This window comes from Manacus candei, unplaced genomic scaffold (genome assembly GCF_025592945.1).
Source record: "Manacus candei isolate 608988 ecotype Guabito, Panama unplaced genomic scaffold, ASM2559294v1 h1tg000054l, whole genome shotgun sequence".
Taxonomy (NCBI): domain Eukaryota; kingdom Metazoa; phylum Chordata; class Aves; order Passeriformes; family Pipridae; genus Manacus; species Manacus candei.
The window spans coordinates 541,758-565,701 of NW_026138102.1; the positions used below are offsets into that span (position 1 = coordinate 541,758).

General features: G+C 41.0%; 2 protein-coding genes across 19 annotated transcripts in view; one reads left to right on the forward strand and one right to left on the reverse strand.

Moving 5' to 3' along the window:
• The window catches only part of TRAPPC9 (trafficking protein particle complex subunit 9), a 456,853-nt gene that overhangs the window by 334,192 nt on the left and 98,717 nt on the right, over positions 1 to 23,944 (reverse strand). The gene's annotated exons all lie outside the window — the stretch shown is intronic.
• LOC127477571 (uncharacterized) lies at positions 1,407 to 13,688 on the forward strand. The gene is made up of 2 exons (XM_051802073.1): positions 1,407 to 10,069; positions 12,169 to 13,688. The coding sequence occupies exon 1, from the start codon at positions 5,675 to 5,677 to the stop codon at positions 7,757 to 7,759; it is 2,085 nt and encodes a 694-aa protein (XP_051658033.1). The 5' UTR covers positions 1,407 to 5,674; the 3' UTR covers positions 7,760 to 10,069; positions 12,169 to 13,688.

Genomic DNA, 23,944 nt, shown 5'->3' on the forward strand with positions numbered 1-23,944 from the left:
TGACCTTTCTCATCTAAAAAACCCTAAAATCGTGGAGTAAACAGTCTCCCAAACCTATTTATGTTGGCTGAATTGTGACATGGCACATGACACTGCAGCAATCACAGCCCACAGTAGTAGTGCACTGGCCAAGCCCAGGCAGTACCGTGTGATGCTGCAGCATGTTAATGTGCAGGTTCAAAAAAAACCAAAGCAACTCAGTAGAAAAGAAGGCAGGCCCAATGAATTGCCCAGAATATTAGTTTTGAAGCCTTCCATCTGTCTCCCATTCTCTGGAGGGATATTGTATTATTACATATGACAAAGTCAATGTGCATCTTAAATGATAAAGAGACATAATACAATATTGAGACAAAAACAGGATCTGGAAATTGGGTTTTTTATGCTTTTGTTAAGTAAGCTTGTAGCCCACAAACACTGTTTCCAAAAACTGTAGTGACTGTAATGTAATTTAATGTCTATATAGCTCCCAATTAGTTCTCTCTCAAAAAAACTATTAACACAAACTGTCAAAGGGACAACAAAATTGAGAGAAAAATAAGTTAAAATTCCTTAAGAACACCCACAGAAAGGAAGTTCCTTCAAAGTCATGGCCCAGAGACAACTACCACGTTACAGAAAAGGATGGCTGTGTAAGCCACTGAGCCAGAACAAAGAATAATATATAAATAAAAGAACTCAAAGTTCCTGTGAAAAAGCATATTTGGATAGCCAAAGAAATAGCCTTTTTACAGAGGGTCAACTGAATCCTCCATCTCAAGACTACAGAGGTACAAAATCTAAGACAGAAAAACAGCAGCACACAGATGCAGGGATTCCCCATCCCTGAAGAGTTCATGGCCAGGTTGGACGGGGCTTGGAGCAACCTGGCCCAGTGCAAGGTGTCCCTGCCCATGGCAGGGGGGTTGAAATGAGATGATCTTGAAGGTCCCTTCCAACCCAAACCACTCCATGATTCTAGAATTCCAGGACATACCACACATCTCAGCAAAGGCTCCAGCCTTGAGCACTTCATGATGCACAAAACCCGACGTTACAAATGTGCATTTCGATATTTTCTGTTCAGAGGGTGCTTAATGAAAATTTTAATTTTTCTGTAGTACAGTTGGAATTTCCAGAAAGCTTCCATTTGTTAAATGTTCAAGTAATTTAAACACTTTTTGCTCCTGGATGGTAGTAACTATGTACCTGATCATTTCAGCAACCAGTAAAAATAAAATCTAATCAGAAACGTCAATTGTGAGCACAGTATTATAGCTGAGTCCACTAATCCTAACTAAATATGTTCTTAGAACCAACAAGCTCTCACCATTTTGCATCTGAAAATCAAATGAAGGCTACATTAATATTGCTGTGCACATAATGCAAACATGGAGCTATAAGAGTTATCTGTTTTTCTAGGTTATCTTGTGTAATTATGTACAGGAACATCAGGAACTGACAAACAAATTCGATGACCACTAAAGTTTGGGAGAGTAACTTCAAACAATCCTAAAGACTTTACATGACACCACGTGCCTTCATATAAACCCAGACTAAGTGAAAAATGTTTAACAACATGTAAAAGGATTAACACCTACACTAAAACATATAGTTTAGCCTCAAAACTCTGCAGAAACACTAATCTCATTGGTTACACCTTGAGAAGTTGGACATCACTAAAAGATGTATTGCATTAAATATTTCCTGCCTGCAAGAAAATACTGAAAAGGCAAAGCCATCAAAAAAAAAAAGCAGGATTTTCCTTCATACACTATCAAATACATCAAGAGTTTTCAAGCTTTGGAATGTTTTATTCAATATTCCAGCCTCAATAAACAAAAGTATCCCCTGTTGATATAAAAACCTTCACAACTTCCAAATTACTGACTTACAAAGGCACTTTTTGGTTCAGAGTGTATCAGTTACAATGTCTTCTAAAAATTATAACTAATAGTAATTATGAAAAACTGGTTTCATTTGTAGTAAATCATTTAATATATTCTATGCAAGGGGAAACCTTAATAAAACCACAGACTCGGCAAACTGAATAACCAGCTCCACGTATATCACTCTGGTACTTCAAATTTAAAACAAAATTCAGTCTTCTTTGAATTAAAATGTCTCCATAAATAGGCCACTCTTTATAAAAAGCAATATAACTCATCCTCAGTGCATATTAAATCTTTCACAAGTAGTAACAATAAATTTCATAAGCATATGTACCATGTGCAAATCAAACCCTGCATCTTCACACACTTCAGGGATACAATGACATGGCCTTGCTCAAAGTATCCATAGTTGAAAATACATATATGGGCAACCAATAATTCCTTTAGCCATCTTCACATCTGCAAGGAGCTGCTGTATGTAATTCAACATCACTTTAAACAATATCTACGAACTTCTTAAGGGAAAAGAAAGAAAAGGAAAGAAAATGGGAGAATGTCTTGTCCAATTTCATATCCCCGTTTAGCTGTGAAGTTTTACAAATTGTTATTGATTAATGCAATTGAAACTGATCTTGGAAGTTTAAAACAACACCAAGTGAAATGGAAGTTATGAATAATTAATCCATATACTAAAGGCCAAACTATTTATTTAAAGGACTCTGTGTTGAATTGAGTTTCCATGATCAATACAGTCACTGGTTGTCTTGGTTCAAACATGTAAACTGCATTTCTTGCCCAATGCTGTTTGTGTGTCACAGTCCTGCTCCTCTGCCAGGTCAGTAACAACTTTTTAATTAAGAGTCTTCCACACATTTCCTCCCTCTTGCAGTTTGGTGAACCAATTTTTAAAAATGTAAGGTGAGAAAAAAATTATGTTTTTTTTCCTCAAGCTCCAATCCTGCAACACGCACTTATTTTCTCAATTCTTTTATTGCTTTGTGACCCATCTGCCATAAGGTACTTCAATCTAGAACAGCCTAAAGTAAAAATAAAAGCCTTAAAATAAATTACAACTGCATGACATCCAAGAAAGGAAAGTCACTCTAAACTCTGTGCCACAGATGAACAGAGTCCACCCCTCCTTTCTCCAGTTCTGTGCTAATAGTGCTCACTGACCATTTTTCTTACCCTGAGTACCACTTAAAATCCTTTTTAAAAGAAGCATCGGCATTGCAGAAATTTTAACAATTCTACTGCTCTAAAACCAGTTTGTCACAGTTTCATGAACTAGTTCATTACACCCGACAGCTGATGGCAAAAAAGCACACAATTATAAGATATTATTCAATTTATAATCCAAGTCCTTCTGACATTAGAAATTTGCCAAATCAACCATAGAGCTCCAGAATGCCCGAAGCTGGCCTAAGGTTTTTTAATCTGTGGAAGTTGTCTGAGTCTGCTTCTAATATGGAACTCAGCTTTTAGTTACAGCATTGTTTTTTAAAATTCAGTTTTGTCTTCCCTCTGGAACAGCTTGGTGTGACTGTAAGTGAAACACTCTCCACTCCAGGAAATTAATCTGGCTGTGCTCAACCAGACGGAGCAGAAGATCTTCATCTTGAATCAGGTTTTCCCTGAAATGACAGTGTTACACATCCCTCCCAAAGCCCAGAAATGAACTCATGATTCAGATTTGGATTAAAATTCTAATTATTTGCTATTTAAAGTCCTTTCTCCTAAACTCGTAAAACTCAAATAGTCTTGACAGAATAACAGTCACCAAAAGCTCGATGTGCAGAGAACAGGAACAGTTTCCACTGGGAGAGGAAAACCATGAAAAGGAAGAGCTAGCACAGAAAAAAGGAAAACCTTTCTACAGCTTCCTGCAATAGCAAAGGCCAGGGGTGATTAAATGCAGATTGTGGAACTTCCATCCCCAGATCTTCTTCCAGAAGGCCGAGGCATTGCTTCTCCATAACCGGACCTTGGAAGCAGCAAGATGGAGACAGGAGGTTCTCTCAAAGTCCCTCCCAGTCTCCTTTCTGTGATTTGGCATCTCTTGTACAAACATGGACAGGAAAATTCATTAACTGCAGCTTAAGAAGTCAGTAATGAAAGCGAGAATAAGCTACCTGAAATCCTATTTCTTCTGGAAATCTGCTTTCTCTTTAGGTGGAATAGGAAGGTTTCATAAAAAGGTTCTGCTACCAAACCTTATCATAAACCAGTATTATTAACTGAAGCTACCTTATTTTAATGGCATACGCATAAAAGAACATCACATTCACTTTTCGTTAACCAGGAATTTAAAATAATTTAGATTTTACTGACTCAGGTATCAGCTGCAAAAAGAACATCAATGTCTTCAGCAGCTACAGACCAGATAACCTTCCCTCTAAATGGGAAGAGAGACGACATTCAGAGAGAAGTATAATGAGAAACATTTTATATAATGCTGCCTCACATCAGTAATTTGCTGTTTGTGAGGAGATCTGCAATTTTTCAAGTCTTAACCTTTGAATATATTACTATGCTGAACATTCATGAAATCAAGGAAACATCGAGTACCAGGAAGCACCTCATGAATCTCAACTTGAAACAGAAAAATCTAATGTGACTGATAACATTAACTACCAATTCTACAACTTTAACTATGTGAATAACTAACACAACCACCATAACCAGCATGCACGTTCTTCTCATCAAACATTAAAAAAATAATATTATTTTATTCTTTAAGGGGTAATGATCTAGTACTCAGAGTAGTTTGAGGATATAAATGCTTATTTAGAGCTGGAACACTGTCTTCTCTTACTTATTAATTTATTACCAAAATCTATCAGTGCAAAAATAATTAAAGAACTTTTAAGATTTTACAGTCTAATAACGCTGTTAATAAATAGATACAGATGTGATATTTGTCTAACAGTTACTACACAGAAAGTTTTTAAATATGACACAAAAGATATTACTCTTTATACAAAAGATAGTGCAGCTTTTCAAATACAGCAATTAACAACGGCCCTGCTATCTCATTAATTTTTAGCTTGGAAAACTGCATTTTCACTATTTCTTGCAGCATTTAAGGTCAAGTCTGATCCTGCTTTAAAGTTACTCTTCATGGTGCATTCATCTGTGCTTTCAGCTATTTTGTGAATCGCAGAGTAATTAACCTTTATTCAATACATTTCTCATTCCCTGACAAGTGTGGCATTTCTCCCTCAAGCCTTTCTTGGAAAAAAAAGTGCTACTGTTCTGTTCCCAATAATGTATGCAAACAAACACTGCTACATGTAGAGCAAAGCCCACAAATGGAGGAACGGGCAAGCAAAAAGTAATTTCTGCTGTAATTTCCCTTATTAGTAAACAGGTCAGAAAACATCTTTCTTTACAAAAAACTCTGGTCACTGCCAGGAGGCTCCTGGGACAAAGCTCCTCTGCACACCCACCACGGAGCTCCAATAGACAATGGCAGGATGGGGAACCCAAATCCCAACCTAAGGAGCTACTCCCAAGCCTGTCCCAAGCACTTCCCCTGAACCACCAGGACAAAGGCAAGGGCATTTCCACCGTGACCACCAGGACTTTGTGACCAGGGGTGTTTCCACAGTGACCACCAGCCTTTGTGAGGAGTTGCACGGTGCCCAGCAGGCCCTTGTGACCCAGGGTGGCATTGTGCCCAGAGGCCATTGTGACACAGATCCCTGGGGGATCTTGTGGGGGCAAATTCCTTAAAGTGGCCACTCCCATGAGAGCAGCTCCCCTGGGTGCCCGTGGCAAGTGTTCAACAGAGCACCCTGAAGATGCCAAAGAAGCAGGAGGGGAACGCCCACCACCAGCCACATGAGAGGCTGCCACCGCTGAGGGATGGGGCTGGAGGGAGAGGCTGGAGTGGGAAGAGACAGACAGCCACGCCTGGCACCCAGCATTTCCGTGTGGAGGAGCCGGCACCGGGATGGTCGAGGTGCAGCCATGCCCAGACCCAAGCTCAGCTGAGCTGCCATGGCCAGGACCTGTCTTGGTGCCAGGGCCAGGCTTCCCAGCTTGGGGGGTTCACTGTGCCAACACAGTTGCCTCCATCCCACGCCACCTTCTGCTTCCCAGAGGTGCGCCACAGGCAGCCCCCGGCAGCACCACGGCACACCGGGGTAACCAGCTTGTCCCTCCATGGGAAGAGGCTGCCACCACTGCCCAGACCAGCAATGTCACAGAGTCATCAGAGCCTCTGCACACAGGACAGGTTGGAGGGCTGGGAGTCACTGCCCCACAGGAGAATGCCACAACCAGAAAAAGTGTCCCCACCAGTCTTGCTTGTCCACACCTCCCTCCAAGGGCTTCAAGGAACACTGGCAGCTCCACGCTGGCTCACCCTTCAAACTCCAAAAGCAGCCTCTGCAAATGTCACGCTGTCACCTCTGCCAGCAGCAGCCTCTGGGTCTTCTCTGAGGGGCAGAGCACGTGCTGAGGGCCTTGTGCCCAGAGGCCACCAAGAGCTTGTGCCACCTGCTCAAAAGGGCACCACAGCTGCTGACAGAGCCTGGGAAACACCTTCCCCAGGGAGCAGAACTGCAGGGCTCTGGGAAAGGTCAATGGCAAGGCCGGGCCATTGTCTGCCACCCCTGGGACCTGCACGTGGCTCACCGCTCTGCACGTGGGCCGAGGATGCTCAGAAGGACCTGCCGCTTACCAAGATAGAGGAGCTCGAAGATCTGGAGGAAGAGGATGATGAAAAAATTTATGGAGACCTGTTCAGAGACATCATCTCGTACCTGGAGGAAGAAAGTTCCATCGAGACCACCTGCATCCCCAATCAATCAAGTCTCAGGCAGGAACCAGTGACAGGCCCCCAGGTGCTGCCCAGCACTCCCAGCTTGACTAGTGACTCCACAGGAGAGACAGAAAACTACTCTGAGCAGCAGTCACCTGCCCCGCTTGCAGACCAGCAGCCTGTCTCTGAGGACTGGCTGTACTGGGACACTGTTCTAAAGGAGCTATTGGAAGAGTGTGAGGAGGAAGAGGTCCCTGACAGGGAGGCTGCAGGAGAGGCAGACAGTGAGCTACAGAGTACATCTCTTGCCCCTTTCAAAGAACAAGAGGCAGAGACAGCAGCCTCTCCCCTGGCTGGAGTGACCTGGGATGAAGAGCACAGTGAGCCTGAGGAAAGCTCAGGCTTCTCAGCTTCTCTGTCACCTGGAGGTTTCTGTGAGGAGAGTCAAAGGGAAACTCCTTCGTCATCCTTGCAACCTGCCTGTGGCACAGTGCTGTGCACAGGGACTGAGGATGCTGGGAAGCATCCTGTGCTTATCAAGACAGAAGAGGTGGGGGAGCTGGAGGAAGAGGATGATGACAAAACATACGAAGACTTGTTTAGAGAGATTCTCTCCTCCCTGGGGGAAGTAAGTTCCACTGAGACCACCTGCATCCCCCGTGATCTGTCAAGTCTCAGGCAGGAGCCAGTGACAAGCCCCCAGGTGCTGCCCAGCACTCCCAGCTTGACTAGTGACTCCACAGGAGAGACAGAAAACTACTCTGAGCAGGAGTCACCTGCCCCGCTTGCAGACCAGAAGCCTGTCTCTGAGGACTGGCTGTACTGGGACACTGTTCTAAAGGAGCTACAGGAAGAGTCTGAGGAGGAAGAGGTCCCTGACAGAGAGGCTGCAGGAGAGGGGACCAGCGACCCACAGAGTGCGTTGTTACTCCCACTGCAAGACAAAGCTTGCCCAGTGCCTGCCCAGCCCCTGGCAAACTGGGTTCCTTCCCCCACAGGCCCCTCAGCCCTCCCACATTCCCCGGCTCCCCAGCCACGGCGTTCCATTGTCAGGATGGCCAGTCGGGCTCTGCGCTGGGTTTTCTCCTTCCACTGCCTCAGGGGACAGGGAGAGGAGTGACCCCAGCTGCCAGCAGCAGGAGGATCCCCAAAGGTGGCTGTTCACCCTGAGGATGTGCAGTTCCCAGAGGGCACAAGATGGATGGTGCCAGAGGCAGCCACCTGCCACAAGGACATCCTGCCGCTGACAGCCCCAGCCCATCACTCCCAAGGCAGCCTGGTCAGGGAGAGCTGGCTGAGGAAGGATTACAGCAGCACATTGTAGAATCCCAGGGAAGCTGACTTTAGTCACAAGGTGGATTGTGGTGGTGTCTCCTCCCCATCCCAAGGCCACACTGTGACCTGGAAATGCTCATTAGGCCTCGATGAACTGCACATGGGCTTAGCAGGAACACTGCTCCAAGGAACTAACAGCTGCCTAACAAGCACCTGTTTTTTAACAAACAGCCTTGGAAACTTATTTTTCTTGCTTGAATAACAACCCAAGTGGAAGAATATTGTTGTTATTAAACCCTCAAAGAAAGTTACTGACTTGAATTGTGTCCAGGATGGAAAATTACTATGAACAAAGCCCACTCTCTTGTGACCCCATAAACAAAAGTCCAAAGTGAGAGTCTTTGAGCTCTCAGTTCCCAGAAGGTAAGGGGCTAATGTGTATGTCTCAAACACCAATAACTGCATGGCTGTGGAGCCAGCCAAGGACTGTTGGTAAGAACAGACAAGAACTATTGGCAATAACCAAAGACTGTGGGTATTAACACACCGTGAGAAAGAACAAGATGTGGCTTGCGAAGCGGGTCTGGGTGGAGACAGGGTAGCACTTTCCTGGGACAGATATCTGGGACTTCCTTCCTTCCTTCCTTTCTTTTTCTTTCTTTCTCTCTTTCTTCCTCTACTTCATCTCTCCCTCTGTAATTTCTCTCTTCCCTTTCACTCTACCCCTTTATCAAAATCCCACTGTCGTGTGCTTATACTGTAGGTCAGGGACTAACGTAACAATGTCCATGCCAAGTGTTTGATTTACTTATAAAGCTTTAAAATAAAAATCCTTTGCAGACTCTCTGACTTTCAACGATCCTTTCAACCACGAGCCTTTATAAATCTTCCTTTCCCTTAAAGGTGGGATGTCACAGGCATGAGCTGGGAAGCTCAGCAAAACACTGGCACATGTAGCCCACTCCAGGACTGTCCTGTGTCCTCATGGTTTCTCGTCTACAAAGGCCACAGTCACCAGACTAAAGCAGGTGAACTCCTTCATCCTTATCTGGTCATGAGTTCCAAACACCTTAGGGACTAGCTATGACCAGTGACTGCATTCTCTCTCCAGAGTTATTTTAGAAATTCCCAGAATAAACTTCTCCATAATTCTACCAGGCACAGAAGAGAGATTGGTACACCTCTCATCACAGGGTCCTCCTTCCTGTCCTTCTTGCAATCAACACTGGCCAGCTTCCAGTGGCCTGAGATCTCCCAAGAAACAGTTAAATTAGGCACTGTTCATGTCAATGATCCTGTTAGTCAATTAGGTAAAGGCAACATAAAACTTGGGGTCTGTGTCCCCCTGAGGACTGCCAAGACAGGGGTATGGAGTTCCCCATGGTGACTGCCAGACCTTTGTGCTGGGGATCAGCACTGTGCCAAAATGCCATTGGGACAAAGGTGGTCCTTGGCATTTGTCTCTGCTGAACTCCAGGAGAGCCCTGGCAGCCTGGCCAAGTCCTTCCTAAGAGCTGCTTACCACCAGCCTCAGAGCCCAGCCATGAGCCCAAGGACCACCCACCTCCCTGTCACACAGCCAGGGTGGAGTGAGCCCTCCAATGCAGAGTTGGCCACTGCCTGAGCAGGTGAGCTCCATTCCCAAACAGAAAGGATAACTCGGCCCAAACTGCACTTTACTCCCAGCCCTGATTTGCTACCAGCCTCTCCTCTCTGTCCTCAGCCACAATCAGGCAAATGCTCTTTCCATGAGGGAGGGAAGGCCATGGCTCCTGCCTTGGAAGAAGGATGGAGAAGCAACCTGAGTGCAGGGAACCCAGACAAGTCACTGCTGGCACAGAGAGAGCGTGGTCACAGGAGTTGTTGGCTCCTGATGATCCTGCTGTGTGGGGGGTTTCTAAGCAAATGGCTCAAGAGACCTTTCCTGGGCTTCCCAGGACAAGCAGCTCCCGGAGTAGGTTCAGGAGAGGACAACAAACTGTTATTAAAGGACTGGAGCATCTCTATTATGAGGAAAGGCTGAAGGAGCTGGACCTGCTCAGCCTCAAGAGGAGATGTTTGAGAGGGGCCAGTATCAATGTCTATCATTTTCTGAAGGAGGGTGTCTGAGGACGGACCAGGCTCTGCTCGGTGGTGCTGAACAATAGGACAAGAGGTAAGGGGTAGGAACTGATGCACAGGAAACTCCATCTGAATATGAGGAAGAACTTCTTTCCTGTGCAGTGACTGAGCACTGAACAGGTTGCCCAGAGAGAGTGTGGAGTGGCCCTCACTGGAGATATTCCAGAACCATCTGGACACAATCCTGTGCCATGTGCTCTGGGATGACCCTGCCTGAGCAGGGGGGTTGGACAAGATGACCCACTGTGGTCCCTTCCAACCTGACCCATTCTACGACTTTCTAACACAGACTGACTGACCCAGAAAGCCTTCTTTAAACAAATTAAAGACATCTCCCAATTGCAGTTCTTCTAATGAAGATAAAAAAAACTTTCAGCACCCACTACGAAGGTAACATGGCAGGACACAAGAAATCCATGAGATATCTGGAGTGTGAAAGGGATAATTTTTGGTCACAGATGTTGGATAGGTCTTCTTTCTCTAACCTTGTGGAAACTTCTGTCTACTTAAAGAAATACTGTTGTCATATGTCAAATTACTTTCACCTTGGCAAAACAAATACTTTTTGCACTGATCTGCTTACACAGCACTTTTGAGTAGACAGAGTATTCCTGGCTGCTCTTTTATCAAGAAAAAAGATGGATGTCCTTTTGTTAAGGCTGTAAAAATTAGTTCCTTATACTTATGAGTCAGAGCTTTCTGAAGCAGCTCACTCCTTTCCCTCATAATGGAGCATTCAGCTTTCATCAGCAGTGCCACCGCTAACGATTCCCAAACCGACAGCCCAAAAAAACATGATGAGCCCTTACAAGGAGTCTGGCAGCAATTATCTTCTCTTAAATATAGACAGAGCAGATAAATGCTGAGCTGGCCGTGAATTTTCAGACAAACAAGGACTTGCTAATGATGGATTCTTGAAACTAAGAGGAATGGGATAGTGGGATAACCAATCATTTGCAGTACATCAGGGCCAAGTTCTGCTAGGAAAAAATGTAGCAGGGAACTCAAGGTTTCTGGAAGAGAGGATGTGGATGTCAAAATCTAAGTGTCACTATCACAGGATATACAGGAAAAAGTTTTGAGAATGCCATTGAGTTAACTTGTGACATCAAAGAAATCTGACCCAACAGTCCCATCAATCTTCTTTAGGAGACCAGGGTGAAGAGAAAGGCCTTTGTCATATTAGACAGAACATCCAAAAACATGGCCTATATCTGCAGGGTGAGAATCATGTTCCTCCTGACTCTTTTCCAAAGACTGGGTTTCAGAGATTTTAACTTACCCCAGGAATTACAGGATTTGATCCCTTGGAAGAAGTGTTATCATCAAGATTTAAAACCATGATAAATACAATTTAAAGCCATGATAAATACAAATGCCAGTCTGTGATTCTTCAGAATGTAGAATAATGATTTTCAAAAAGTAAAAATTTCTTTAAAGTGACTTTCAGAAAGCGAGAAAAAGGATGGTTTTTTCTAACCATTTATATTTTCTTTAAAGGAAGGGGGAGGGGAATAAACAAAACCAGAAAACCATCATTTGGAATTAAAAGGAGTTTTTTTAAAAGTCTTCATAATTGTGCACATTCTATACCAGTTTTTAAAAATATCGCCAAAAAAATCACCACAGAAACCAGACAAGGCTTGTCAAAAAATATTTTGCAAATTAAGTATCTACTTTGTTTAATAATGTTAAAAATTTAGGCAAGTTTGCATAAAAATTGATGATTTCTATGCACACATGGGCACAATTCTTGATGTGTAGCTCCAATGAATGGAATTGGATACCCCTTTATGAAGTCAGTAATGTTTTCAAAACCTAAATGATATCTTGGGCTTAGAGAGTTTTTTATATAACTTCATCTCTCTTTTAAATTTTAGTTCAAAGACAGGGGTTCTCCCAGGTATTTGCTTGAGACTTGTAGCCATATCATTAAGTTCTCCCAAAAACAATGTCACCCAGAACATCTCAGTGCAAAGTGGATACAAACACTGTTGTCTGCCATGCACCAACTGAGCAAGAGAAATTATTATTTCTTAAATGGAAAAACAACTAATATGCCAAGCAGAATATGAATGACAGCAACTCAATCTACAAACTGTATCTTCAGAATTGTCTGTTCTCACTCAACAGGAAACTGGGATATACAGATGCAAACAAAGCTGGTTTTAGGACTCCAAACAGAAGTAAAACCCATTCTGAGAGGTGATGTTCTTTGCAAAAGGCTCTATATAATGTGTTATTTGCAGAACACCAAACAGAGGAAGAGATGTGCCGTATCCTTCCCTTCCCAGATACACCCTTGGTAACTGGAATTCAACACACCCAAAGGCAAAGCCACAAAAATGACAGTTGATTGCATCAGGTAAAGCCAGTGTCTCATCAGTAAAATAAAAGCAGAAAACTGCATTCTAAATGAACATTAGAAAATATGACTGGATGCCTCTTTGTCATATTTGAAAAGCAAAAGCAACAATCTAAGCCAAACACCCTTTGTCTTAACTACAAAATGCAACCAACGCCTTCTTGAAGAAACAAATTCCTACCTTCTCATCTTTTCCCCTTAGTCAACCAGTGTCATCTGCTTCAGTTAGGAGGAGTTTCAGCCAACAAGCTCTTAGCCAAAACCCAGTTTCAGTGACACACTAATAATCTAAAAAACCTGACCATCTGTGTTTCATGAAAGGGAGACGTAAAAATGAGTATTAGTAGCATATTGATGAAACTGCAAACCAATCTGTCACAACCTCCTTTGCAGTCTCACATGAAAGACACAGTTGGCAGGAATCTAAAACATTCCATGGGAAAGCTTCTGGAAGAGGATAAAGAAGTGTTTCAAATAACTCCGTTGTCTGGGAGAGAATAAAAAGGGAATAATTAAGGCATGGATCTGCCAAACAGTAAGATAACGTGGAGACCTGGCAATCATCTCCCATGGCCAGTGAAATCAAACACACTCGTGTTTCTCATCTCCCATTAGCAATACAATACTATTAAGGAATAAACCCTGTGTGATTTCTGCATGTTTGGAGGAAGCAGATGAAATGTGTTTGAGAACTTTAAAATGATCAAACTTTTTTACCTTCACAGAGGTAAATACTCTGTATTACCACAGCACAATACTCTATAATATACAGAATCAAAAGCATCTGTCTCTTACTGCCAGTCAGGATGTGCTCTTGGCTCTTATTAAACTTGGCATCCACTGTGATTACGAAGATCATTTCATCAGAACTTCGCACTTCTCCTTGCTGAACTTCTGAAATTCCTCCTGGCCCCAGCCTCAAGTTTCCCAAGATACTTCTGGACTCAATCTCTACCACTTACAACATTTACTCAACAATCAGCATCATCCAGAAATTTGCTGAGGACACATTCTGTTTCACCATCTGGATCTTTGATATATTGGATATCAGCCTCGGTACCATCAAAGAATCAGCCATTTCTGCCAAGAAGACAAACAGGTCAGTCAAGCTTGAGCTGAGGTCGATAACTCCACACTGACTGTGCTCAACTATATTCTTCTCTTTCACATGTTTGGAAAGGCTCTATAATCTTTTCAGAAACTCAAATGAGGCTGAGCAGCCTGTGGAACCCCCAAATCTGCCTCCTTATCTTTCCTTTAGATAAAATATTAACTTTTTTTTTTTTTTTTTTTTTTTTTTTTACCCATCAGGAACCTTCATGAGTCACCAGTCTCAAATCTTTTGTCTCTTCAATATGAAAAACACCCTGTCCTTCATCAGACTTCAAAAAAGAAATTCCATCACTTCAAAAATCACACCTGGATGCCATCCATGGAATGCTACTCAACAATAAAGTAATTCTTTCCTTCAGAGTTCTCTTTATCAAGACAATTTCTCATGCTCTCCAGCATAATCTTTATAAATTTTGGGGGGGTTACCATTTCTTCATACACATTTTTCTGTCCAAGCAAATTAATCTAACATAATAATATTCCTATCTCATTTTTAAAAAACTCAGCAGTCCAGATATTAAAACCTCATAGACCCTTCACTTCGCAGCACCCTCTTACACTTTTATTCCAAGCACTTTTGGAACATGGGCAGTTTTAATCATCATCACCTTCACTGTAATACACAATACAACTTTGATAGCATTATGGCATTAGAAGCAGTAAATCTCACAGATGCAACATGCTTCAATGTATACATCATGTATAAACTCTTCTCCTGCCAATCAGTTACTCTGATATTCCATAGAAACAGAATCTCTATTTATCACTGGCCTGACATGTTTCCTTCTTCTTCTTTCGCCATATGAAGGCAAGTGCAAAACCAGGATATAAAGTTCTTATTTGCCCTCTTGATTTTTACATAACACCTTGTCCAACACCTGAGACTCTTTATCTGTACATTATCACAGAACCACAAAATGGTTTGGGTTGGAAAGGACATTAAAGACCATCTCATTCCAACCCCCCACTACACACAAATTCTAAGCAGTGCATGTTTGCTCTACCAGCTACATAAAAAAAACTTCTCGTTACTTCATCATTTCTGAAAGTTTTATTGAAAACTGTGCATACAGTAAAATTAGTAAGTAACCAGCCAGTGCATTCTCTTTTTTTTTAAAAATTAACTGTTCAGCAAATTCATTAGATTTGACAAAACCTGCTTAACAGAACAGCAAAAACCATGAAAAATCTTAAAAATGAAATTTCCTCAGAGCAGTCAAACCAAAAAAACTTGGTTTTTATATTTTAGATACATCAGTAAGATGCCTTCTGATATCCCAGATGACTTGTGAACATTATTTTTGTAACAGAGTCTTTTGGCCACATGGAGCCCTGCTGCTGTGTCTTAATACAGAGCTTTTCTTCCTGGAACAAACCAGCTGTTCCTGTAGCTCTACATCCTACCCCAGACAGCAGTGCCTGTTTAAGGAGGAATATGACAAGCAAGGCACAAAATGATCATCACCCTCATTCATTCTCAGCATCCAGCAATAAGTTGTCAGCTCAGACACTGCATTTGGATTATCCAGGCAACAGGCCTCCTAGCAAATCCAGTTTTCCATTTCTCTTGCCCCATGTTGAACCTGTCTGTTATTCTGCCCTTCCCAACATTCAGCAGCAATGAATTCTACAATTTACATTATGAAAATAAACTTCCTTTTGATTACTTTAGAGCTTCACCACAGCTGAAGAAATCTATAATACTGGTGCTGTCTTCTTCAAAGCATTAATCTTACTACGAATCTTCCTACAGAAACAAAGCTAATTTTAGTTTCCATTTTCCAGGCAGGTGTGATGTGTAATTCATGTCCAACATCTAGCAGAAAACTGGTATGTTCAATGACAATGATGATGCACTAAAAAAAATATTGATCTTTTTATGATTACAGTCATTGTATAAAAGTCAATATAGGGGTTTGTTTTTTCATCTGTACATAATGAATTTAAAGGCAAAGAAAAATCTACCTCTGCTGTCTGTGATTCACAGTAGCCCTTTCCCAAATTCCACAGAAGCAACAGAGTAAAACCAGACTAGGTCACCTCTTCCCCAGCACAGGGATGGTAACAGATCATCCTAAACCCTGTGCCAACATTTGTCAAAGCCTTTTACTGCTACTCATGGCCCCACAGCCCAATTCCCTGCAAACCTAAGAGTAAAAGCAGAACAAAAATAAACTAAAAATCTCCAAAGCCCTGGCAGCTCCTCTGCCAACAGATCCATGCTCTCTTCTCCAGTGTCTTTTCTAGGCACGGTGCAGTGCTGCAGGTACCAAACAGGGCAGGCACTAAAACAGAGTCCATTCAAATGTGGGACCTGATGTCCTCACTCAGTCACATTTTCAGCCTCCTCAGTGCTCAGACAAAGCAAACAAAGCAGCCAAATCCCAGGCTCTGCATTATCGCTTGGCAAATATTTACCCAAAGAGTCACAGAATCATACAACTCTTCCAGGGATGGGGAGTCAGACTAAGAAAGCTGCAGGACTTTGGATGACATGGAATTTAGGCCCAAATGAAGGAGTATCCAAAGCTTCTACACGATACCCAGCCTCAGACAAGCCACAGTGCCTGTGGTGCCAGGCAGGGATCTACAGCCATGGTTGGAGGCTCCCAAATCCAAGAGCACCTCCTGAACCCACCCTTCGAGCACAACACACCAATGTAAAGCCACGTGACACTCTTCATATCAAATTTCACCTCAGTACAGATGAATCATTAATTTAGTAAAATTCTGTATTTCTTAGAAGGCCAGACACCAACCTCATCAGCAAAGTGAGTTTTTACAGTCCCAAACCCGTGTTACACACCCTCATGCTGTACTCAGTGCCTATCCATCAGCCATCTGACACAAAATAAAGCCCACTGCAGTCAAACTGCTTACATCAACAATAAACACCAGTAAAATGCAGTAAAAAAAACCCTCATTCAGTTTCTTTCACACCCAGGCTTCAGAATACATAATACTAAAGAAGTTATTGTATTTTCTTAAGTAAGTAAACGCACTGATTTTAATTTTCATGTGCTTTTCTGCACATATTATTTTTTTGGTTACCATGTCTGGCTTTGTTCTTTGTTGCAGTGTAAAAACGTGCTGGTATATTAAAATGTTACTAAGTGTGTACAGATGTATAGCTTCTATTTGAGCAGCTCGGGGACTGGTAACCATGGCACTGCTTCCAAGAATAGAATTATCATCTGTAACAGCACTCATGCTGTGCCAGTTGACAGAATGGTTATAAATATATCTATTAGCAGCCTGAGCTGAATCTTTAAACAGCACTATAGGGACAGTAGTTGGCTAAAAATAGCTTGACAATATTGCATTTGAACACTTGTCCTCAGAAACACTTTGTCACATCCACAGAGCGAATTTCAATTTTTTTTTCCCCTGCACGAAGCTGAAAATGAACTTCTGTGGCACACAGGAGACAGACAGTGTGACATTTTTTGACCTCCCTCCTCCCTAGAATGCTACAAATAAAAGCACAACAGCAACAATCTTGAAAAGGCTGCTATAAAACATGATGTGATGCCGAGAATTCAAAGTACATGAGGCAAGGGCCGAATCAAATATCATTTTACAAGGAGGAAAAAAAAATAACACATGGCAATAAAGGGCACACAAATAATCTGTCTGAGCTGCTGGAGCTCAGCTTTGTCCTAATACACTTCCATAGAACTGGAACGGGGAAATGATGGTTACAAAGTTGTTACTAACAACTGCATAAGCCACCATTCAGATGAATAAAGGAAAACTGTCTCAAGAAAGATTTCTAAATTCAGAAATCATGAATTCAGACATACATTCTCTTTTTTGTTTGCTACTTCTAGTATTTTCATGATCTTTGTGATCACAGTTGATACCAGCACAGTAATAACACTGTGGCCAGTTCAGTCAGCTGATTAAAAACAAACAAGCATCCTTTATTAATCAGGGAAGTGTTTACATCTTTTTAAATTATCAAATGAAAATACAAACTGCTAATTGCCTAATAAGTAACTGTACACCGGAAAATGTGGCTCACCAAAAAACAACCAAAAAAAAAGGTACGAATGATGAAGGTCTCCACAAAGAAGGATGTGCTCCCAGAGTAAATCATGTCATATAGCAAAAAACATTTAGCTGAGAAGAAATCTCTGGAGGTTCTCTGATCAGCCCTTTGCTCAACATGGGGCTCAGTTCCAGCAGGTTGTTTCATCAAGTCTAATTCTGAAAATGCAGATTTTGCAACATCTCTGAGCAGCCATTTTGTATCTCAGTGCCCTCCCTGTAAACAACAATCTTCCCAATATCTGACTGCAGCTTCTTATCTTCCAGCTTGTGCCTACTGCTTGTCATCTGGGTGGTGCCCAGTGACAGACAGTGGAAATGGGCACAGACTGAGGTTCCCTCAGAACATGAGGAAACATCCCTGAATTCTCAGCCTGTTTCCAGCACAAATCCAAAGCACAGCCCCAGAGCAGCCACTCTGTAGAACATCAACTCCACTGCAGCCCAAAGCAGCCCAGGGTGACTGAGCACTGCAACACCTGCCCAGAGAGGCTGGGGATTCTCCCACCTTTAACATCCTCAAAAGTCAGCTGGACACAACTGACTTCAGGTGGCTTGAGCAGGACTGGAAAAGATCCCCTCCTGTTGTGTCTTCCAGTGTCAGCCATTCTGATGCACACTTGGATGTGCACTTCCAAATGCAAGGGAAAACAAGCCTCTAGGAAAGAAAATTTATCTCCCAGCCAAAATTAAATACAGCTTTTAGAGTAGGTTTATATTACACCTTCCAGCTTTCTTGAGGATTATTTAAGGATGAACTACAATTTAAATAGAACAAGTTCTATCTGTTGTATCCTTCTTAAAGCCTTATTTTTGGTAAGATAATGTAATCTACCATATAAAACTTAAATACTGAAAAAGTAAACTCTACTGTAGTATGAGACCTGAATATTCAGGTGAGAAAATTAAGCTCTTGGGATAATTAGAATTGCTGTTTTCATAGGGCATATGGATCAACTTGGTCATGGCAGTGAACTTGGGCTGCATGGCAAAAAGAATTAACACTTCTACACAAATTTGTCCTTTATCAACTACACATCACTTCTTTCTTTCAAGTTTAAACATTTCCAATCTTTTTTCTAGCTGTACCACAGGGGAATTAGAGCACACTTTACAACCCTGAACTTCTGAAAAATTTATATAAATACTGACAGTACTACTCCACATCTGCCTATGATTTTTGCATATCTGCCAAGTGATATGAAAGATTTTTACTCAACCAGTCAAAGTGTGATGCTGAGGACTACAGGAAAGTGATGTCCGATCTGGTCAGACAGTTCTTCAAACAGAAAAATTCATGATAAAACAAGCCTTTAGAATGAGCAATAGCTTCACTGACAGAATTCTTTTAAAACATCTGATTTTCACAAATAAAACAAAAATTACATGAAACCTCTGTGCAAAAGAAATAAATTTTTGTTCCACTTAACTTCAATGTCTGCTACAAAAGTGATGTTATTTGAAGGGTGTAAAAGCTTTCCTAAGAGTTCCAGTTCAACTTGTGCCACAAATTTAAACTGAATAATATGACTATTACTTTATGACTCTGTTCTGGTATAAATCTTTGGTCAAGTAGCATCTGACTCTGATCAGAATGACTTTTTCTCCTCAAGTAATTTGTTGCATGTATTCCCTTAGAAGTAAAAGCAGAATATCAAAAGTTGCCTGAATTTATTATAAGTTAATCGGATAGTCTAAAATTAATCATTAGCAAGCATCAGTTGGTTGGATCCATTCACATAAATGGTCTTGATTGGATAAAGCAGCAGTTCCTAAGCACAAGCTACTGAAGCCAAGCTACATTTAAAGTTCAACACAGATAGAAAAATAGAAATAATAACAAAAAAAAAAAAATAAAAACCCACCACACCCACACCTATCATTGTTTGCTATAACAACTTCAGAGACAACATCTATTCCAAGATGTAGCTGCCTATATTTATGGGTGCTGTGTTTAATCTCAGTCACAGTGCCATCTGGTGACTATTTATACACTTATACATTTTAAATAGATGGGTTGTTTTAAGCTCACACAACCATCTCATGTCATCCATTAACCTCCTCCTAAGTTTATCTAAAGGTAAGGATAAGGAACAATTCTCTAGGAACTGGAATGGTTCAAGATTTCCAGTTTGCATGTTCTTCTTGCAACCTTAGAAGTGCTCCAGGAACACAACAGACTAACCACTAAGGCATATGAATACTGCTATAAAATAATAGTTTCTATTGGTGGAAATGAACAGCAGGATCGTAAGAATGAGATAAATGGAAGGGTTTGCTTTTGGTTTGCTTTTCCCTGGAATTTGGTCTCCAAAAAGCAGCTATGCAACAACAAGCAGTGCTAACTGTTTTTCAAATTCTGCTGCTAAAATTACTGCAGCTTTCATTGAAAAAGTGGTGGTAGATAAATATGGTGAAGATAAATTGCAGTATCAAGTATAAAGTTTATTGATCAGTTTACTGTGTTCACATATGAAAAACTCCAAAAGAATTCCCAGTCTCATTATATATTTTATCTTTTAACAATTCATAGAAGTTATGAGCCAAGTTCTGACACTTTGATGAAGGCAGTAGCATGGGAGAAAGATTTCTTATGTTGGTGTTGACTTTTATTTTTCCCCCTTCCCCAAACTCACAACAAATATTCCCATTATTATTCACCCTCCACCCCTTCACATAACAGAGTAAGTGACAAGACTGTAATACATTGTATATCTATAAAAGAGGAGCAACAAGGGAAATACCACATTATTCCAGGCAACATTTTTCCTTAATCCAGACATGCTTAAGAACAATACCTGATTGGAGATTAAGGTAGTACAAAAAATTCCCCAAATGAGGCATTGGAACTAGATGATCTTTAAGGTCCCTTCCAACCCAAACCATTCAATGATTTTATTCAGCCAAAACCTGTTACATTAAGAAAAAGGCAGCTATTGTACACAAATTATAAGTAGACTTATGTCTCTCCTTCCTTCTTGAATAAAAAGATTCCATGTAATACTACATTTATTTAAGTTTTTCAACAGGTGTAATCAACTTCATAGGAAACAAATGTGCATATTTGATCAGTTAGACAATTAATTCATATTGCTGTTACTAATGATCACTAATACTACCTCAACTTCCAGTCCAATATCTCTTCTGTTATTAAATATATTCACAAAGAATCACACGTAGAGAACATGAAATATTACTTCAGCTGCTACCATTTTTCTTCAAAGCAGTAACAAAGCACTTAACTATCCCATAAGCAAAACAGCTGACAAGTTCAGAGAGAACAACTATTTCCTATTTTCTTGTGGAAGGCACTGTTACATTCCATTTAGGGAAGAACTTTCAGCAGGTCTGCTATTCACTGCATAAAATGGGAAAGGCTGTTGCCAAAACCCAAAATCCACTGCATTTAGAAGTTTCACTGGAAGAAACTGCTCTGATTCCACACTCATTAAAGTAGAATTATTCTGAACATACTACACAGGTCAATAATTTCTGGTTTTCTTTCCATAAATCATACTATTAATAATTTAGCCATTATTCACTGTTTTCTAGAAAGCAGTTCACCCCCAAAGGTATCAGTTTTCAAGAGTAAATACAACCAACTCCTGACAACAATAAGTATACACAACTATTTGATAAATTGGGGGGGAAAAAGACTCAATCTTTCCCAAGGAATAGTAACTAAATTCCTCTATTCTCTTCCATTAAGATTCCAGAGTGCCACAGAATCATTTCCTATTCCGTTGATGAATATTCATTAAAGAAGAGACTGGAACTCATGTCCACTTCCCTCACGTACTCACCACTTAAAACAAATCCAGGCTGGACAGTCCTGGAACACCACAGTGCCCTGGGAGGAAAGGGCCAGAATTTGTATTTCTGGTGCATCATATTGAGCTCACAAGGCCTCAGGACTGAGGGTTGTGCAGTTTGCTCTGATTGACCTGGCTGCAACTTTATTTTACGAGCTATAACTGCCACAAAAATCCGTCCAGCTGATCAGGATACTATGTCCAATTTGTTTTACTTGTACAATCACAGTTTTACACACAAAGTTGTAAGACACAATCTATGGAGAATAAGACATTTATGAATACAATAATGATGTGGTGCAAAGAAACACAGGCCTTGCCTGATGAGAGACCCTTTGAGAGGTGGTTGCAGCAGAGCTGTACAGGCCTGGCATGATTAGAGATGGGACACACTGGACACTGGAAACCCCAAAGGCTGGAAATCACTGACCAACAGGCAGACAAAGAAATGCAGCTGGACAAAAACCCTATTCAGGGTTAACAAAGAGAACAAATAACACCAAAAAGATGCCAATTTTGGATGTAACATGGAACTGCAGGCCAATGGAGAGAAAGCAAGGTGTAAAAACACATTAGAAAGTGTATCCTAGAAAAGAAACCTCCTGTGGTATATTCCTCCCCATGAAGGCCACCCATAGCTGACACTTCACCAGCACTGGGAAGAGACCAACCTCAGAGCACTTCTTCCTAGTGCTAAGAATTCAGTGTGTAATAATTCCAACTGTATCATTATTCCTCCTGTAAAGATTAGGTCTGGAGTAATAATGATTAAAAGGTTAAGATTTCAGTTGTACTAATACTAAATTCCTGGCTTAGCCATGTAAGGTGTACTTTCTCTTTGCCTGTGAAACAATAAAGGATGGTACTAAATGACTTCCAGAGGTGCCTTCCAACCTCAACCATTCTGTGAGACTGATTCAGACAATATGACTCTAATGCAACTACTAATTTTCCTTAATGAATCAGAACCTGAAAGTTCAAATAGTTCTGTACTTGTACTCATGTTTTCCACCCTGATAGTGATGACTATGATGTAGAATATAACTGGTATCATATATTCTCGAGACCTTTTCATGTACTGGTGAAAAATGCCACAGGAATGCTGCAGATCACTCAAGAGAAACACAAAAATGATATAAAACAAGAACACACTGATTCTGAAAAATATCTTTCCATTTTTTCCTATTCAGCACTTTGACCTTGAAGTTCTTAGATGAAAAATGGCATGGAGTAACTCACACTAGTATGGAAAAGTAGTCTCCTAGGAGAGTGTACTGCCCTCAGTTGGGCTAAGGTCTTGAAAAGGAGACCTTTGATCCAAAATGACTGTGTTAAACTGTGTTAAAATGACAGTGGTAAGGTCTTCTGCTGTCCTCAGAAATACTTCTATCAAGACAGAACAGTTGTCAGAAGTCAAGCCTTAAAGTCCACTTTTATAATAAGGGGAAAATCTACTCAAAATCCCTTTCCTGCTTGATTCAAGCTGAACCACTCCCAGCAACTGCCCCTACTACCAGCCTACCCATGGTAGCCTGTTGTAACAAGAAATTCCCTCTTGACAAGGTAGAGTTACTAAACTTCATTCAAACTGCCACATCCCAATCCCTGCGTGCCATGTCAGCTTTCATAATCAGAACATTCAGCACAAAACCTGAGGGTGAAAATTCGGTTCACAGAACTCTTACAGGGTGAGGATTCATCGAGCTTCTCAGGAGAAAGTGAGAAGAACTTTTCTACAACAATATATAACTACACATATAACTTCATGTCATCTCTTACTCAGTGGAAATAAAATAGCCCCACATTCATTAAACAAATAACAGTGGGTGCTTTTAATTCCCTTTCAAGTTAAAACCAGTCAATAGGAACACTGGAGACCCAGTCAGGCAGCGAATGAAACAGATTTCTGAAAGTAAACACACTCAAATGCTTGACTTCAGCTTTCACCTAAATAAGCATCTTCAAAAGTAGCACATTTTCAAGCATGTGTTAAACAAAAACAGCAGCAGTCAACTTTCCATTTTAAATGAACAAATTTGTAAACTTGTTTAGAAAGAAGTAAATTAAGAACTGACAAAAATGACAGCTGAAAGTAGTAGAACAATCACAGTGTTTTTTTTCCTAAATATAAATCAAGTGAGACAGAAATATCTTCAGTTTCATTTATAAAAGCAAGTTATATTTTTTCTTTTTTAAAATCTACCTACTTCTATACAATTTTAACTGGCATTAATCAGTTTTAAATTGTTTTTCATAATGCTGAATTTATAGTTCTCTTTTTTTAAATCTACCTACTTGTATACAATCTTAACTGGTATTAATCAGCTTAAATTGTGTTTCATAATGCTGAATGAATTAACTTTACCTTGCAGTTTCCAAGGTTTGTAGCTTCTGTGGATCAGGACCTCAGCCTTAGACTAGAACACTAAAAGCACTGATCAACGTGTATGTAATGAAAGCAGTAGAGTTTTCCAGGGAACATGCCACAGAATTACATGACAAAAAGGAAAGGACACAGCAAGAGAACATGAAGGCCTCATTAACCACCAATCTCAGATTACTAACCACA

Coding starts and splice junctions, on each gene's coding strand:
- LOC127477571 (XM_051802073.1), top strand. CDS start 5,675: ATGCCAAAGAAGCAGGAGGGGAACGCCCACCACCAGCCACATGAGAGG.